At 37.8% G+C, this 17605-nt stretch overlaps 1 protein-coding gene across 3 annotated transcripts in view; it reads left to right on the top strand.

Moving 5' to 3' along the window:
* The window catches only part of PTPN12 (protein tyrosine phosphatase non-receptor type 12), a 141285-nt gene that overhangs the window by 17842 nt on the left and 105838 nt on the right, over positions 1–17605 (top strand). The window contains exon 1 of one of the 3 annotated variants that reach the window (XM_044679860.1): positions 1482–1820. The exons of 1 other annotated variant lie outside the window; for it this stretch is intronic. In XM_044679860.1, the coding sequence (XP_044535795.1) occupies positions 1722–1820 (99 nt within the window). In that variant the 5' untranslated portion in view covers positions 1482–1721. Of the gene's footprint in view, positions 1–1481; positions 1821–17605 lie in introns of those variants that run through there. One more of the 3 variants, XM_044679859.1, reaches the window with a different exon arrangement.

The following is a 17605-nucleotide window of genomic DNA, read 5'->3' on the forward strand; positions in this document are numbered from 1 at the left end:
TATATATATATATATATATATGGCACTTTTTTGGATTGGACCTATGATTTCATGTGTTCAGGAAAGCTCCTGATAATGAAGTCCTTCTTCCAACACAGGCAGGCACCCTTCTGTGCCTTACAGTCTTGGACAATTTGGGCAACCAAGTGTTTGGTGGCTAGCAATATTGAGGTAAAGGTAGGATTTGACCCAGGTTTTCCTGATTATAAGGCCAGTTCTCTATCCATTACAAAAACCTGTTCTCCTCAGGTTTTTGTTTTTGTTTTTAATCTTAGTGAGATCTGTAACATGGCATGGTTGAAAAAATTTAAGAATTAGTGTATCTGAGGATGTTTGGTGACCTTGGAAAAATCATTTAACCCCTAGTTCTCTCTCATTTCCTTCTCTCTAAAATGGGAATAATAATATACTCTTACAAGGTTTTAGTGAGGATAATAACCTTTGTAAACCTTAAAACTCTTTATATAAATGGGTTACTATTGGTTGATTTCAAAGGTTCCTTTATGTACTTAAAAGTTTTGTATTCTATTATTCGAAGTTGTGTTGGAGTCGTTCGGTCTATATATAGAAAACTGTTATTCCCCATAAAGACTAAATCTAGTGAGTATATGCTTATGGGGTAATTGCAGGGAGCAAGTAAGCGCCTCAAAAAGTCTCCATCTGGTGAACCCATCAAGATTATACGGAGACCAGGGAACACTGGGAAGATCCAATAGCTATTGAATACGTGACTGTTTGGGGAATGTAGTTTTTGACATAGGAGACACAAGAACCACAATTCCCAGCAAGCCCCGCTTCCTTTAGGCATCCTCGTAGACACAGCTCCCCCTCTCGCCACGAACGTTGCGTGAGGGGGATTGTAGTTCCAGCTCAGTGATAGTGGGTAGGAAGCGAAAACAGTTTCGGGAGTACACTTTGCTTTAGGAAGGGGAACGAGATACTCTCATTCCATATGAGGTACTACTAGGTCCCATAAAGGCAAAGCCCTAATAAATTACAAGAACTCTTCTCCCCGGGGAGCCTCTGATATACTTAAAAGCGAATTCTCCGAACAGACAATTCACCAACAAGGTAGTGTGGGGCAGGACCCCGGCTCCGGAAGGAGAGCGGTGATCACTCCCCCAGTCAATCAACGCTCTTCCAGCCAGTCAGAGTCCGAAGGATTGGGCGGGGGGCGTGGTTTACATCGGAGATTGGAAGAGAAAAGAAGGGCCGGCAGCAATGACAGGGAGTTCCGTTTGGGGCGGGGCTGCGGTCGCGGAGCCGCGCGTCGCGTCGGGGCGGTGGCGGGGACGCGCGCCTGGGGTAGGAGGGTGGCTGTGTGGGGCGGAGGGGGGCTGGGCAATCTTGGGGAGCCGCGTCCCGGAGGCGGTGGCGGCGGCGTCTCTTGCGGAGGCGGAGAAGGAGGGCGGGGAAGGAGGATGGAACTAGCTAGGGGTTGGGGTTGGTGCTGAGCCGCGGCGCTTTCCCCCTTGTAAGGCTCCTGGAAGTTGTGCGGGTGTGAGCCGGACACCAGTGCCACCCCTAACGTTGTTGCTGCCGGCCGGGCTTGGCGGGAGAGCTGGTGGGCGGGAGGGGCCACTGGGGCCGGCAGTGGTCGGGAGAGAAAGGGGAGGAAGGGAAGGGGAAACGACCTGGGGAAGACGGAGCGCGCTCTGCGCCGGGCGGGCGGGCGGCGGCGGGGGGGCCAGCGGCCGCAGGCGCCGGGAGGACGTGAGGCGATGGAACAAGTGGAGATCCTGAGGAAATTCATCCAGAGGGTCCAGGCCATGGAGATTCTGGACCACAAAGGGGAAGACTACTTCACCCGGGACTTCTCGGTGAGTCCTGCCCCGCTCCGCCCCCACCTTTACTGCTACTGCTTTGTGTGGGTGCCGGTGAATGGGGAGGGGGTGTCGGTGAGAGCTAGGGCGGGCAGGGCTGACGCCAACCTGCCGGGCGCTGGGGGCCCCGGGGCCCTGGGGGGTGGGGCGGCCGCCGCCCCGAGCTCTTATCCCTCTCCCAGCCCCCTTCCTGGGAGCGGGAGCGGCTGTGGGGCGGTGTCCCTCCGCCTTCACCATCCCATCCTTAGTCTTGGAGACCACCTATTGTTCCCCCCCTTGCCTCAGGCATCCCCAAGGCTCTGGGGGACCGGAGTAGGTGAAGGGTGAGTGGCTTTGGCACCTTCTCTCCCTTTCCTCTTCTCCTGAACCCCCCCTCCCGCCCCTTCCTCTGCCAGCCCAGCCTTTTCCTTTTAGTGCTTGGAAAGGGTCAAGGAAAAGGGTGCTTGAGGTTGGCATTTTCTCCCCAATCCTGGCGTTAACTAGAGTGGAGGTAGGATTAGGGGTGAAAAGAGAGAAGACGGTAAAATTGGTTTGTAGGGCACATTAAACTCTGAGGTGTCTTTCAAAGATCTTGGTGGTTATTGGCGAGGGAGGGGGGCGGGGGGACTTGACCATGCCTCGTTACGTTTGAAAGAGGCATCTTCTTGAGAATTAACATGTTCAATTTACCATTCTTATAGCTTACTCTCTAGATCCCCCCATTTGAGGCGATGGTTTCTAGGGTCTCTCGTGTTTGTCTCTGTGTGACTGTGAGAGGAGGGAGGGGAAGTAATCCTGAAGGAAGCCTTTTCCTTGGGGGATTTTGTTGAAGGCTATGGAGGGGATGTGAATATCACTTCCTATCCGGGGTGGGGGTGGGGAACTTGGGAACAATAGTTCTGATGGGGCGGAGGCGCTTGTACTCTTGGTTGGAGGCCTGAACTAGGAGATAACCTACCCCTCTCTTCCTCCCTCTTGCCCCTTCCACCCCTTTATTGAACTGGGTGGGAAGGAGGTGGGAAGGGAAGTGGGGGACTTGAAGTTGTCGGCAGGTAGATTGGTTTAGTGAGATTATTTCTAGGGAGGAGGGAGGAGGGATGAGAGACAACATCCTTAAATTTACTATCCCCCCCCCCCCTTTTCTGGACAATGACCCCTCAAGAATTATTTCCCGTCCTGGGAGGAGGCGGTGGGAGGTGGCCGGTGCCTGCTGTTGCTCCTACGGATATTGCGCAAGACTCTGGGGCGTTGGAAACCCTGGAGGTCTGGGGAATGGAAGAGGAAGCGGGACTTTGGGAAATGCTTACTCCTTCCAGTGGTGGTTTGGGGAGAGGGGGTTAAGAACCGAGATCTGCTTGGGAAGGTTTAAGCAAATCGTCCCATAACTATATTTAGAAAATGAAAAAGATGTAGTGCTGACATCCATAGAAAGGGATGGGGAGAAAATATCCAAAAGGAGAAAACAGATATTTCTTTTAAGGTTTAGGTTATCCTTTGGCTAGAGCTAAGCACCAACAGATTAGTTGTTAAAGCTTTACAGTAGAAATCGACTCACATATAGTTAAGGTGGATCCTAAATCTTACAATGAATTGTGATAACTTTTGAGCCTTTTTTTTTTCTCGTGAAATCAGTGACATAAGGAGCAAAGAGAATGTTGATGACCTTACGTTGAAGCTTATGTGGAAGCTTTGGACTGACTTGATAAAGTTTTGTACAAGTATAAAGAGGAAAAAAAGAAATGTATGCCAAGTGGTTTAACCCTGATTAGCTGGAAATGACTGTTTCTCGGTGATTTGTGAGTTTAGTTCCTTATTTTCCTGTGCTTTTTATTTGAGAAATAGGGCCACATTTAGGGAGAAAACATAAAAGTTTTATGTTTATTTCTTTTAAGAATTTTCATTGTTGAGGTAATTTGAGTGGTGTCATTCTTAACACTAATTGGGATTTGGGGTTGAGGTACTTTTTTTTTTTTTTTTGCTACAGCAGCATGAAATAAATTTGTTGCTGGAGGTGTAATCTTTGCTTACCTCTGCATGTTTTCTGGTTATTTTAGTGCTCCTGGTTACTTTGTTTCATTTACTTCACTTGGATTCTTGAGCATTCTCTTTATGAAAAAGGATTAAGCGACTTATCTATTTGGTTACCTGTGCCTTATGATCATTACCTCAAGTTCGGGTTCCCAATACCAAGTATCTTTTTAGGGTAATGGGAAATAACTTTTGGGCATGAGTATGGGCTTTTCTAGGATTCCTTTGAAAGCTTTCTTACCTAAAGTGCCTTAGAGGCCACTTTTCTGTCATTGACCTGAGGAAGAAAAATTCTGTACTCCATGTTTTTAGACACAACCTTCCAGGGATAATTTATTAGACCTTAATATCTAAGCATCTGTGTTTAGGGAGCCAGAAATCCAAAAACTGTCAATTTTAGTTTGCTTCCATAGTCTTAAGGCATTGTTTGGTGACTCCAGTTTCCAGGTTTGATGACTAAGGTCTGTCTCATCACATCTCTCAAACCAAAAGGAAGGAACTTATCTGATGACTTTTTGTTCTGTCTTGACTAAGAAGTAGCTAATCTTGATTGTTAGACATTTCGATGCATTTCTCTCCTGAGATTCCTGAGATTGGCATATGTGTGGACATGTGTAAATAAGACCTCTAAAACTTTTCTGTGGCTATGGAAAGGGATTACTAAGCATAGAAGGTTTAGAATTTGCCTTAGAAATCCTCTAGTGAAACCCATTCATTATACAAATTCTTTATTCATCATTCAGAGCTTTTATTTAAACACCATATGCAAGTCACTGCCTTAAGAGTTTTGACAAAAACAAAATAGTTTCTATAATAGGATCATAAATTTGGGACTCAAGGATGTCAAAGGTTATCAAGTCTTCAGTTTTGCAGTTGAAGATACTGAAGCCTAGGAAACAAGTATCTTGCCCATCATCTATACAGGTAGTAAATGGCAGTACTGGAATTTGTACTCTGGTCTTCTCCAAATCTAGCATTCTTTCTGCTGCACCATTGCCCCATATCCACCAAACTTCTGTTCTATTTCTTCAGGATCCTGAGGTCCAAAGGGATTGTGGCTTGCCTTAGGTTACATTGTATATTGCTGAATTAGCATCCAAACCCTTGCCTTCTGTCTTGTTCTAGTGCTCTTTACAGAAATTCTATTACATCTTTTTATTAGATCATGGCTGTGCTTTGTATCAATGAGCCTTCTCAATGGAAACCTTCACTATTATGTGTATGTGAGATGAAGCCATTTCTGTAAAAGTGATTGTTAGATCTATGAGACACACAGTTAAAATATAGGCATGAGCAGAACTAGGGCTAACAGTTTTTAGTAGAGGAATCTTGAAAAATGTTTAACATTTATTGGTCCTACCCTAGCTAATTGGGTGAGCTTCAGTTTACTCATCTGTAAAATAAGATACTTGTACTACCACCTCATAAAATTGTTGTAAGAAAAGCCTTTTGTAAATCTTAAGACATTATTTATAAACTGTAGCCATTCAAGTATAGAGAATCAGCAGAAAATTACATCTGGAATTATTTCATATTTCATATGGAATTAACCATAAGAAAGAACTGTTAACAATAAAGATTGCTATTATCATACCAAGGGAAAAATTTAAAATGTAAATATGTAGTTATGTGTAAGAGGAATTTAATAAAGCCATTGCCAATATGTTGTACGTAATCTGTGGCAGATTTTAAATGTAACATTGATAGGGAATAATTCTTGTATTAATTTATTTGGATTGCATATAACTATTAAAATAACAGTTGAAAAATAAAAGCAGTGTTGTAAATAGATTCAAAATAATCTTTAAGACTTGGCCACACTTTGATGTTATCATGGCAATAGTAATGAAAAAGTACAGAAATAGTGTACAGGATAATTCTGTTGAACTAAAACAATGGAATAACACTTGGTGACTTTGATTTTTTTTTTTTTTAATAAATCTTGCCCTGGGAACTTTTACATAAATGAATAAGGATAGAAAGATTGGTTGAAGGAAGTGTTTTAACCTCAACCTAAGATACAAGAAAAGAGGTAAAAACGGTTTTCTTTTCATTTGAATTCTTCTGTAAATATCCCTTAAATACTTTCTAAGCAAGTTCTCTGACACTCCTTGTGTGACCTTGAGCTATCAATTTAACCCTTGGTGCCACAGGCAATTCCCTAAGATTTTTTTAGGTACTATTATTTTTGTTGGCTAGGAATTCAAGAATTTACAAGAAAAATGGCTCCTTGCTTAAATTTATATGAGGAAATCAAGATACAGTGAGTACACAAATAGATCTAGGAATTTTTGAATTGAGAGGGAAAACTTTTTAGTTGAGGTGATGGTGGCATCAGAGCTGAACCTTGAAGGGAATTAAAGGATTCACTGAATGTCAGAATTTTTTCTCCCCAACATTTTTGGAGTTAAGGGCATAAAAATAAGAGCCTTAGGGGTTTACACTTACACTCTGAGTACATTTGATGACAGGTTTTAATACTTAGTACTCTCATTTCTTAAAAGTAAAAACAAAAATTTATTTAATAGGGCCATATGAATGCTAGTAATTGATAATGACTTGCAAAGTTTTGGGTAAGAAATTTAAGAATTGAAATGTTTGATATCTTTCTAAAGAAAAATTGACATGGTGCTATAGAAAAGCTTATCCATTGAATCTAAATTTAATGAGAATTCGAAAGCAAATGTACTTTTCATTATAGAAACAATGTGTAATTACAATGGAATTTACAAAATGAGCATCTGTTGACTATTTAAAAAATTATATCATAATTGCTAAATTGCTGAAATTTATATAGAATATACGTAGAATAATTTTCATGGTAATATTTGATTTTTTTAAAAAAGCAATGTAGCACATTGACTGGCATATAGTAGGTGCTATATAAATGTTTATTCCTTTTCACAATTCCAATTCATGATGAATATATTTTGTATATAGCTTTCATGTAGGATGTACTAGTTGGAGGGGAGATTAGAAATAGGTAAATATAATATGGTTCCACAAACACACTCAGAATGCACAAACAAATAGTCTATTTAGAGGAAGATATCATCAACCAAAGGGGAATGGTTGGGGATAAATATGCTTAAAACTGGCTACTTATCCAACATTTTAAAAAGAAATTGATTGCTTTTTAATAAGAGAAGGCTGTTTTTTTTTTAGGTACTGAGGAAATATTTGATTAAATATGTAGGAGTACTTGATCAGACATTTGGATTTGATGGGAAATTGGAGGGTATAGTGTCAAATGCTTGAAAGAATGACTTATTTAGAAGTAGCTAGATGGCACAGTGAATAGTGTCAGGGACATCTGAGTTCAAATTTGGCATTACACATTAATTGTGGCTCTGGGCAAGAGCCTTGATTTCTGCTTCAGTTTCTTCATTTGTAAAATGGCAATAATAGCACATACCTCCCAGGGTTGTTATGAGGATAAAATGGGATAATGGTAATATTTGTAAAGCTCTTTATAAACCCAGCTTTGCATATCTAATTATATGAATATTAACTGACATTATTACTATTAGTTCTTAAGAATGTTTTGGTGATAGCATAGCAGGTAGAGAGAGAAAAGGCATAGAAGCTAACTAGGGCTTACTTATGCTGTAAAGATAATTGAACAAGGCGGGGGCGGCAGTTAGGTGACTCTGTGATTTGAGAGCCATGCCTAGAGATGAGGTCTTAGGTTCAAATTTGGCCTCAGACACTTCCTAGCTGTGTGACCCTGGGCAAGTCACTTAACCTCCATGGCCTAACCCTTACCACTCTTCTGCCTTAGAATCAATACCCAGCCTTGATTCTAAGACTGAAGGTAAGAGTTTTAAAAAAAAAAATAGACAGAATGCAATAGGTTATTTTATGGTCTTGTTTAGTTTAAATTTATAGCTTGTGATAGGTTTATCAGTTAATGTAAATATATATTGTGCTGTTCACTATAATTTTCTTTTCCTCTTTTTTAAGAGCCCTAATGGTTTTAAAAATCATTGATACTTTCCAGGACTTCTCTTCCTCCACCCCTATCCCCCAACTTCTCAACTCCCATACTTCTTTATACAAAGAAAGCACAATTAAGCAAAATAAACAGACACATAGACATGTCTGAGAGAATCTGCCTCCTTATGCATCTGTAGTCTTACCATGTCTCAGCTGAAAGGAAGTATGTTTCATCATCAGTCAGGCCTCTGGAATCAAGATTGATCTGAGTTCTGATGTCTTTGGTATTTCCCTTTATTTTATTGTGGTTATTGTATATGTTATATATACATAATATTCTCCTAGTTGATGCATAGCTGCATTATACATTATTTAATGCAAGTTAGGTTTTTCTAAATTCTGTCTTATTTCATACAGTAACATTCTGTAATTCATACTACAATTTTGTTAAGCCATTCCATTTTCTAATGTGGTAGAAAACACTAGAAATAAGTACTGTTACTAATATTTTTGTGTCTGGAAGGTCAGTGACCAACTACCATAGTTCCAAATTGTTTTCCAGAATGGCTGCATCAGGTTAACACCTTCACCTGAAATATATCAATGTACCTATTTTCCCATATCTCTTCTAATATTCTTACTATTTTTTATCATCTTTCCCAGTTTGTTTAGGTGTAGGGTAAAATCTTAGAATCATTTCATTGTGTATGTCTCTTAGTTGTTTGGAGCATTTTTTTCTTGTGGTAGCAGATAGTTCCATTTTTTTTTTTTAAAGTATATCCTAGGACCATTTATTATCTATATATTTTGGTTATCAGAGCTTTATCAGAAATATTTGATGTAAAGTTTCTTGTCTGAGTTCACATTTTTCTCAGTTGTTAAATTGATTTTGTTTGCGCAGAGCTTTTTAGTTTCATATAATAAAAATTGTCTACTTTATCTTTGGCCCTTTATTCCTTATCTTGATCATTTTTTCCCCAAAAATTATAGCTAAGAAAGGTATTTTTTATTTTCCTAGCTTTGTTTTTGTGTTGTGACCTTTCATTTTAAGCTCATTTATCCACTTGGAAATTATTTTGGAATATGGCATAAAATGTTTGTACAAACCCAATTGCTGTTAAACTGCTTTCCAGTTTTTCAATCTAGTTGTTAATTTGTTAAGTCCTTTGCTCAATTTAAATTCATGAATTTATTGAACACTGGCCTGCTGTGTTCATTTGCCATGTTTCTTGTTTATCTACTCTGTTCCATTGATGTATTTTTTTTTAAGCAGTACAAAATATTTTTGATAATTACTACTTTGAGATCTTGTAGTGCTTGAGCCCTTCATTCCTACTTTTTCCATTACTTAACTTAAAATTATTTACCTTTTGGCTTACTGTGAAATTAATTTTGTGCAGAGATTTTTAATTTTTTTAAAAAAGTTGTCTTTAATTCTATAGAGTAAATTTCTTTGGCAGTTTGGCATATTACTAAGTGTATAAATTTGATAATGTATTTTGTTGATGGTGGTGTGACCCAGTCATAAGCAGTGAAGATCTCCATTTTCCCCTTAACTTTTTGATCAAACAAGCAAAGGGTTGGTCTTTAAAAATATGATGGATTTTTTAAAAAATTCGTTCTTAACTTTGTGTTTAATTGTGTTTCTTTGATTTTTCAAGACTTCTGTATTTCTGCTTGTTTTGAGATTATTAGTTTATTTGCTTTGTTGTTTTTGGAATTGTATGCTCAATTCATTGATCTTTCGTTTCATGTTTCTCTTATTACAATTTTTATTGTCTATAAAGAATGTATATACTACATTTGCTTTCACTTTGAATTCTTGATGCCTTAGTACATGGTCAATTTTTGTAAAAGTACAGATTTTAGTTCAACCTTTCATTTTAATTCTCTGAATTTTGTTTTAATTTTATTTCTTATAAACATCAAGTGTATGGTTTTGCTCTTTCATCCATTATGCTATTTTTCACAATTTTTTTTAGCATATTCATTCCAATAACATGCACACTAGATGTATTTTTGTTTGCTATCTCCTTTTACAAGGTTTCTTCTTTCTTTTTTTCCCGAACCTCTCTCCTTATGAGGAAAAAATTGTGTAGGTATCAGTATTCTACATTGCTTGGCACTATCTGATTTCACATCTCTCTACATCCATTTACCTCTAGTGGGATCTTGACCTTTTTCTTTTTTTTACTCTTTTATAATCAGGATCTCTGTAGTTTATTTTGTTTGTGACTACCCCAACTTTATCCTCCATTCTGATATTATATTAAGCACTTTAGCATTTTATTTTTTTTTTATTTTTGATTTTTTAACATTTTATTAACTACTTAATGTGTACCAGGAGAAGCTGCTGATTATTGAGGATACGAAGAAATAATTGGAAGAGCCTCTGCCCTCAGGGAGCTTACATTTTACCAGGGAGACAAAATGTACCCACTTAACTACATACTTATTATAGACAAAATAAATACAAAATATTTTGCTTGGGAAAGCTCCCATCTAGGAGTTAGCCTCTAGGCTGAGCTTTGAAGGAAATAAGGGATTCTAAAAGAAGGTGAGGAGGGCATGTATTAAGAGCATTGATGATGAACCTTTTAGAGACCCAGTGTCCAAACTGCAACCCTCATGCCACATGTGAGCCTCCCCCTTCTTTCCCCCCTCACCCCTCCTGCTTTACACCTGACAGGAGAGAGAGGAAGCTCTGGGCTTCTTGGGCTGCTGGGCAGAGGGGCGGGTGATGTGAGAAATGTCCTCAGGCTCAAATGGAGAGGGGGGAGGAAGCAGTCCCCTCTGGCATGCATGTCATAAGTTTTCCAACACTGTATTAGAGGAATGGGAGACTTCCCTGGTAAAGATGGGCATGGAAGCAGGAGATAGAATGTCATATGAGAAGAACAGGAATACCAATTTGGCCTGTATGAAAGGGCTCAATTTTGCAGACAAAAGCAACCAACCATGTCTTTTGTGTATTTATATATACATATGTATGTTCGTATGTCATTGGCTTTGAGGGGGACATCTTCCTACAAAAGGGGACCTGGTATAGGGGCCTTATAAGAGAGGCCTTGCTTCTGGACTTAATTTTTTTGAGCTTGGCATAGCATGACCTCTAAAGAAAGGGTCAAACTTTTTTTTTTTTTAATTCTCTGTCTCACCTACACACTAAAGTAACATTATAGGATAAAGTATCTAAAAGACAGTGTTTGGCTAATGACTGTGATCTCCTCAAAAAGGGCTAACAGTTCTTTTTAGAAAAATAAATTATTGTATATTTTAGCTCTTTGAATGTTTACTCTTCCTATTCCTGTCTGAGTAGAAATGACCACCTAAAGAAAAATTTAAAAAGTAGACCTTTTAAACATTAAACAACTAAACTTTCTTAGTAACTGTTTACATAATTTCAGTACATAAAATATGATAATCACCCCCCATATCTCTTTTTATCCATTTATTCCTAATTCATTTTTCACGATCATTGTTAGTATGGATATTTTTCTATTATTTCATAAAGGTCTTTCTAAGACATTTTTGTTTCTCTCATTTTTCAATATCTGCATTATAGTTTTTCATTATATTAATGAACCACAGTATTTTAACTATAATTCTACTGTTGAATATCAAAGTTATTTCCAGTTTTTAACAATTACATATGCTGCAATGAAAATCTTTTTTTTATATAGTCTTAGTATGGAATTTTTAGGTCTGAGACCATGATTATTTTTGTAACTTAACATGTTCTACCAGAGCACCTTCTAAAAAGATCCCATAACTTGGCAGTTCTGTCAACAGTGAATATGAACATACTTGCATTGAGTTACATTGCTTTCACCAATGAAAATGGATGTGAGATAGTACTTCAAGGTGATTTCGGTTTACATTTTATTTGAGCACCTTTTGAAATTATTTTCACAATGGGTTTCTTCACATAAAAATTATTTATTGACTTATTTGTTATGGATTGGAAATTCCATTATTATTACTTTATGTATTCAAGACATTTTTCATCCCATTTGGAATGCATTTTTCCCCAATCTGCTATTCTTTATTTCAAATACATTATCTTTGTTGAATAGAAATATTTTTATTTTAATATAATCAAATACATCTATTTTATATCTCAAAATTCCTTTCATTGATTGAAAAAATTAAAATTACCCACCATAATTGAGAGAGAGAATTCTTTGTATTTTCTAACAATCATTTTTTGAATTTTATATATAATTATAAATTTTTAGAAAGTCTTATCCTACTGAGTATGGCATAGGTGGTGGTGGTGTTAGATTACTGATCTGTGCTTTGGACATTAGGCTGGGAAGCTGCTATATAATTAAACAGTTTCACGGTTAAATCTTTATTTGAAATTCTACTCCTAACACTATATTATTTGTATGAGTTAAGTAAAAACAGAGACTAATAGTGATTGTGGGTTATTTTTACTTAAGCAATTAAATATTTATAGGGTTTTTGTCTTAAAATAGCACCATTGGAGTTTCAAGATCGTACACAAAAAGAAATCTTTTTTTTCTTTATTTTCCTGTAGTTCAGTTAATGAAATACACGTATTAAAGGAAGAGAAACATGGTAGCCAAGAAAGGTAATGAAATCTTGGGCTTTAATGGGAGCATAATATTTTAGACTTGGGAGGGAATCGCCTTATAGTACTCTGTTTTAGTTAATGGAGGATTCAGTTCTAGACAACTCCATTTGATAGAAGACATTGATTAAATTAGAGAGTGTGGTAATGGGCAACCAGAATAGTGAAGGACCAACTAAAGATCATTCAAGGAATTGGGTTTACTTAGCTTGGAGAAGACAGTTTTTATTGAGGATACACTGTTAATAAATATTTCAAGGTTTAACATATTAAAGGAAATTAAATTTATTTTTTGTGATCCCAGAAGGCAGAACTCAGAGCCATGAATGGGAATTGGAGTTACAAATAGATATTTAAACTTGTAAGGAAAAACTTTTCTTTCCAAAAGTCTTTAAAAACTGGATGATCATACGTCAAGTGTATGTGTTAGAGAATTCTTGTTCATGTATGAATTGGACTAGAATGGCTTCTGAGGCTTCTTCCATGCATAGATTCCATATTGCTTGATTCTTTCATTTTATATTCAGTTTTTTAAAATTTCATAGTCAGGTCAAATATCCTCTCCCCCTTATAGTCTAAAATAATAAAGTAAAAACATTTTCCTTTGCACAATCAAAACTCAAGAGTAATCGAGCCATCATTAATAGTAAAACAAGGTCTCTGAAGAAAACATATCCACTCCAAGGAAAACACCTGATAATAGAAAAACTGAAATTATAAAGAATAATACTAGTAGAATGTAAAGTAAGATTGGGTTTACTAAAGGGAACTAAAAAGGATTACCTAGATTATTATTTTCTCAACCAGTAAAGAGGGTCTTGATATTGAAATATTTTTTGTGGAACTCTCAATTGACAGTTAAGAAATAATTGGCATAATTTAAAAATATACCTTTTATAAAAATAAAATTCATTATTATATTATTTTATTTCCTTGTGTTAATTTATATGAAATATTTGAAAAAAAATTAAGTTTGTATGTATACATAATAAAATAGGATCTAATAAATTAGTTTACAAATTGTGGGCTTTAAAAAAAACCCAATCTGTTTAAAAGCATTATTTTTTGAATGTTACATTCAAATGTTTTTGGGGGTAGTTCGTTGTCCTTCATACTAAAAGAAGAACAAAATGACATCAGGAGGTCGGGGTCATTGCACAATGTATATGACTATGGCCAATCAAACACATATACGAACTTGGAAAGCTCTAACATAAGTCAGGCACAAATGATCTATATGAACATTTGGGATGGAAATGTCTCTAAATCTGTGCATGAGCTACTGCAATTCTACTGTGCTCAAAGAGCACAGCAGCCTTCTTTGATGCAGACATACCATGCTGATGGTCCTGTGCTAGTGCCTCCTGTATCTCACAATCCATACAAAAGTTGTTCAGGAAGCCCTTGAGCTTCTTCTGCCCTTCATATGAGCAGTTGCCTTTTGTGAGTTCTCCATAAAGTAGTCTTTTTTAGGCAAACATATGCTTGGCATTCAAACAATGTGACCAGCCCATCAGAGTTGCGCCTCTTTGGAGTAGACACTGAATATTTGGCAGTTCAGCTTGAGAAAGGACCTGTGTCCTTATCTAGCCAGATGATCTTCAGAATCTTCCGAAGACTATTAAAATGGAAATGGTATAATTTTCTGCTGTCCAGGTTTCACATAAATACAACAGTAGGGTCAGGCCAATGGCTCCTTAGGCCTTCTTGGGTAGGCAACCCAATACCTCTTTTTTCCCCATGCTTTATTTTGGAGCCTCCCAAATGTTGAGCTAGCTCTGGCAATGCACTTGTCCACCTCATCATCTATATATATATATATATATACATCCCTGGAAAGTATACCATCAAAGTAAGTGAATTATAGTATTCAAGATTTCTCCATTTGCTGCCTAGTGGAGAATCTGTTTTCTTGATGTAAATTGTCAAGCCAAAATTATCCCAAGCAGCAAGGAATCAATCTTGATTCTCAGCCTTAGAGGCTGCATTGACTGCACAGTCATTTGTGGACAAGAGTTTGTACACCAACTCTCCTACTTTAGACTTAGTACATAATTTAACAAATTATTTTTTGTCAGTGCAGCAGTTGACCTTGGTTCCATATTTGTCTTCATTGAAAGGATCTGTCAATATCACTGAAAAATATCTTGCTAAAAAGTGTGGGAGCAAGCACAAAGGCATGCTTCATTCCATTGGTGGTGGCTGTGAAATCTCAAGAGCATTGTCCATTATCCAGAACCTGTGCAAGCATGTAATCCTGAAACTGGACTACCATACTGAGGAACTTCTCAGATTTCACTTTGATCTTCCCCAAGCCCTCATGCCTGACAGTATCAGAGGCCCTTATCAGATTGCTAAGTGTTATATACATTTCTCTTGGACATGTCTGGCAGCAAATGCCTCTTCAACTGTTCTGTAGCTTGTAAACCCTGCTGCTGGGTTGGGTATGCTGAGGGTGATGGTGAAGGCTCTGGAATTCTGAGCAATAGGAGTGTTAAAACCCATAATTAGGTGATCACACAAAGTCTGCATCAGTATGATGAGTTCCCAGGAACAATGGGCTCCCAGACTGCCTAAGGAGAGGCAGACTGGCTCAAGTTTGAAATGGATCAGGTCAAAGTTTCCTTGCTCATCAGTTTCAGTTCTGGGCCTCTTCTTTTCTCCCTGTATACTGTTTAATTTTGTTGATCTCCTCAGCTCCCATGGATTGAATTATTGTTTCTATATTGTTTGATTGCCAATCTAGCCTACTTTTCTAGCCTCAGTCTTTCTGCTGACCTCCAGTCTTGAATCTCTAGCTCCATATTGAATATCTATTAGGCATCTTAAGCTCACCATGTCAAAACTGAATTCATTTTTATTCCTTCGCCTGTTCTCTTTCTAAACTTCATTATTGGTATCAAGGATTCCACAATCCTCCCAGACTTCCTGGGCAACCTACATGTATCTAGTCTAGGCCTATGGAAACCAGCAAGTAAAAGCAAGAGTTTTATAACACCTTTAATCAGGGACAACTAAGAATAAGAATGGGAAGGGGGGTTACTACACTCTTCAGACTAGGGGCAAACCTCAGGGTCAGGGAAGGGACTTATCTACACTAACTGAGACCTAATCAAGACAGGGCCCAAAGAAAAGCAGGATTGAAGTGGATATCCTCACAGTAGTGTCCAACTTCACTCCAGTGGTGTTTCTGCTCTTGCAGGACCACCTCCTGTACTCTTCCAGGTGGGTAGATTCTGGGAGCTGACCCAGCCCAAGTTGGCCCACAACTCAGGTTGGGATTAGCAGTCTCTACCAAAATCCCACAAGTAGGTGACGGTCTTTCCACGGGATCTCTGGCAATCTGGTGTCTCCTAGAGTCAGTTGCAACTTGCCCCAACCACCATGGAATCTCTCTCAGAGAGCAAGAGCCACTTCCTGCTTCCCCATTCCATCTTGGAATTCTCCAGCCCTTCCTGCTAGGTCTAATACTAATACTAATACTAAGCTAATAACTAAATCATCTTCCTAACAACAGTTGCCATCTTCAATTCTTTTCTCTCCCCCATATCTATTCACAATGCCTGTCGATTTTACCTTTCACATCTTGGATCTGCCCCCTTCTGTCCTCTAATACTATCATACCTTGGACTTGGACAGAGGAAAGAGCCTTCTTTGTGTTGACCTGCTACAAGTCTCTCTCTATTTCAGTTCATCTTCTGTTCAGCTGTCCTAAAGCACAGGCCCAGCCATGTCACATAGTGCCCCTCCACTTGATAATCTCTACTGGCTCCTTGTGACTTCTAGTATCAAATATAAAATACTATTTGGCAATCAAATATAAAATACTATTTGGCAATCAAAGTTCTTTATAACAAATCACACACCCTCCCCCTTCTTGTTACACCTCACCACTACTCTTCGATCTGTAGATAGAGGTCCTCTTGCTGTTCACAGACAAAAACATTCCATCTCCTAACTGGGCATTTTCAATGCTATTTTCAAGTCCATTGAGGAGATCGAGATCGGAAGTCCCTACATGATTTTGTTAAACTGAATGATTCAAAAGGAGTGGGGCAGTATAGTATAGTTAATGGTTAGCAAGACTGAATTCTAATACACACTAGCTACATGGTCATTAGCAAGAGATTTAATTCCTCAGTTCCCTTAATATCTAAGACTATGAGTGGTCTGTATTTGTTGAAGAAATTTCACATATCAACGAAATTTCCATCAAGGTGGGGAAAGATGTGATTCAGAAAAGTAGAAATGTCTCATAATTACTTGAAGTTCTGCTTTCAAGCCTTTTAGAACATGTATTCGGAAGAAAGATGTAGATAGTTTGTTTATAGTGGAAATTTTTATTTCTATACAATATGACTTAAAAAATTCCATTATATAGGCAAATTTCCAGTCTGCCTACTGAAAGGACAGTAGGGGAAAAGGTAATTTGTATGCCTCAGTTGTATCTTCAGTGTAATTTGAGAGAACCCTGGAGAAGAAATTTTAGAATGTGTTGCAAGTCACAGGCCTATTACTTATTAGCAATATTTACCTTGGATAAGTCACTTCATTTGGGGGTTTGTTTACCTTATCTTTTAAAAACTAAAAGTTCATCCTGGCTCTGCTACTTTCTTCCTGTGTGAACTTGTAAAATAAGAGTTGAAATAGATGTCTGTTAAAGCCCATTCCATCTCTAAATCTGTGATCCTATAATTATCACAAGAAAATGTCTTAAACTCTTTTCAATTGTGTGACTTTCAAAATATTTTTCCTTTGTAAGACATAAAATAAAAATGCTCACATTAAAATGTTTAGCTATTATTACAAACTGGGCAACTTGGGTACTTGGGAATATGGTAGTAAGTTGTGCTGTATTTAGCAATTTTTGAAAATCATATTCCTTTAAAGTCAGAATTGAGAACTGGTATGGGTTAAAGCATTTCTTTTGTCAAAATTTACTAATTACCCTCCTATTTAAACCACTGCTTAGTGTACTCTTTTGGCAATTAATAGAGGTAATCCCAACAACTTTAGTACAATATTGCATTGTAAGAAAGTGATGTTTTTGAGGGCATTCCCATTCAGAAATGAAGTGGGCTAAGGTGACTTCTTAAATTCCTTCCAGTTTGAAAAGTCAGTGATTCGAAGGATGAATTGGAAAGGATAAAGACTAATTGGAGGGAGTTGATAATTGATTTTCTTTTCTAGTCCATTTTATAGGAAATGACAAGGTGGGTAAGATTAAATTCTTATAGTAGCA

The sequence above is a fragment of the Gracilinanus agilis genome, chromosome 5, assembly GCF_016433145.1.
Source record: "Gracilinanus agilis isolate LMUSP501 chromosome 5, AgileGrace, whole genome shotgun sequence".
In the NCBI taxonomy this organism is placed as follows: domain Eukaryota; kingdom Metazoa; phylum Chordata; class Mammalia; order Didelphimorphia; family Didelphidae; genus Gracilinanus; species Gracilinanus agilis.